This window comes from Octopus bimaculoides, chromosome 29, assembly GCF_001194135.2.
Source record: "Octopus bimaculoides isolate UCB-OBI-ISO-001 chromosome 29, ASM119413v2, whole genome shotgun sequence".
Taxonomy (NCBI): domain Eukaryota; kingdom Metazoa; phylum Mollusca; class Cephalopoda; order Octopoda; family Octopodidae; genus Octopus; species Octopus bimaculoides.
The window spans coordinates 180064-181233 of NC_069009.1; the positions used below are offsets into that span (position 1 = coordinate 180064).

The window sequence follows — 1170 nt, forward strand, 5'->3', positions numbered from 1 at the left end:
TCTCACTCTTTCTTCCTGTTTCTGTTGTGCCTGCAAGTGGCTGAGCACTCCACAGACACGTGTACCCTTAACGTAGTTCTCGGAGATATTCAGCGTGAAACAGAGTGTGACAAGGCTGACCCTTTGAATTACAGGTACAACAGAAACAGGAAGTAAGAGTGAGAGAGAAAGTTGTGGTGAAAGAGTATAGCAGGGTTCGCCACCATCCCCTGCCGGAGCCTCGTGGAGCTTTTTTTTAGGTGTTTTCGCTCAATAAACACTCACAACGCCCGGTCTGGGAATCGAAACCGCGATCCTATGACCGCGAGTCCGCTGTCCTAACCACTGGGCCATTGCGCCTCCAGCCATTAACTTATATAAGGTTAATAACGGAAATGGTTTGTGTATCAGTGCGCATGCTCTATAAAAGCGAGTCTAGTTGCCAACGTAACGAGTAAGATGGCGGGTGTTTATCGAAGTGGAGTGACGCTGGTGAATAAGAAGAAGAACAAACCTACAGTAAGTTTATATATATGTATATAGAGAAAGGGAAACAGATATGTTTAGTGTGTATAGAGTGTTGAACTGTCTATGTGTATATATAAACGTCTGTATATAAAGTGTGTACTGGTGTTTGCGTGCATATATTTATACATCTGCATGTTTAGCTGTTGTAATGTAATACGTATTTTATACACACATACACACACACACACATAATGTGTGTGTGTCTGCATGTATATATAACTGCTTGTATATAGTATGTACGTGTGTATGCCTGTCAACACGCATAAATACACATAAAATGTTTGAGTGGGTGTGTAGTATATGTTTGAATAGCTGTCTGCACGTGTATATATATATATCTATATATGTATATATCTATATATATATATGTATATATATATGTATATATATATGTATATATATATGTATATATATGTAATCAATTTAGATGAGATGCAGTTTGGGTTCGTGCCAGGTAAAAGCACTACTGATGCCTTATTTCTAGTGAGACAGTTGCAGGAGAAATACCTAGCTAAGGATAAACCTCTGTACCTGGCTTTCGTTGACATGGAGAAAGCCTTTGACAGGGTCCCCCGATCCCTTATCTGGTGGTCAATGAGGAAACTTGGGATAGAAGAATGGTTAGTGAGAGCTGTGTGAGCCATGTACAGAGATGCTGCCAGT

General features: G+C 40.2%; 1 protein-coding gene across 1 annotated transcript in view; it reads left to right on the forward strand.

Annotated features, from left to right (window-relative positions):
- The first annotated feature begins 241 nt into the window (after positions 1–241).
- Positions 242–1170, forward strand: part of LOC106872457 (centrosomal protein of 41 kDa B) — an 8527-nt gene continuing 7598 nt past the window's right edge. The window contains exon 1 of the mRNA XM_014919466.2: positions 242–498. Within this exon, the coding sequence (XP_014774952.1) occupies positions 439–498 (60 nt within the window). The 5' untranslated portion in view covers positions 242–438. The remainder of the gene's footprint in view (positions 499–1170) is intronic.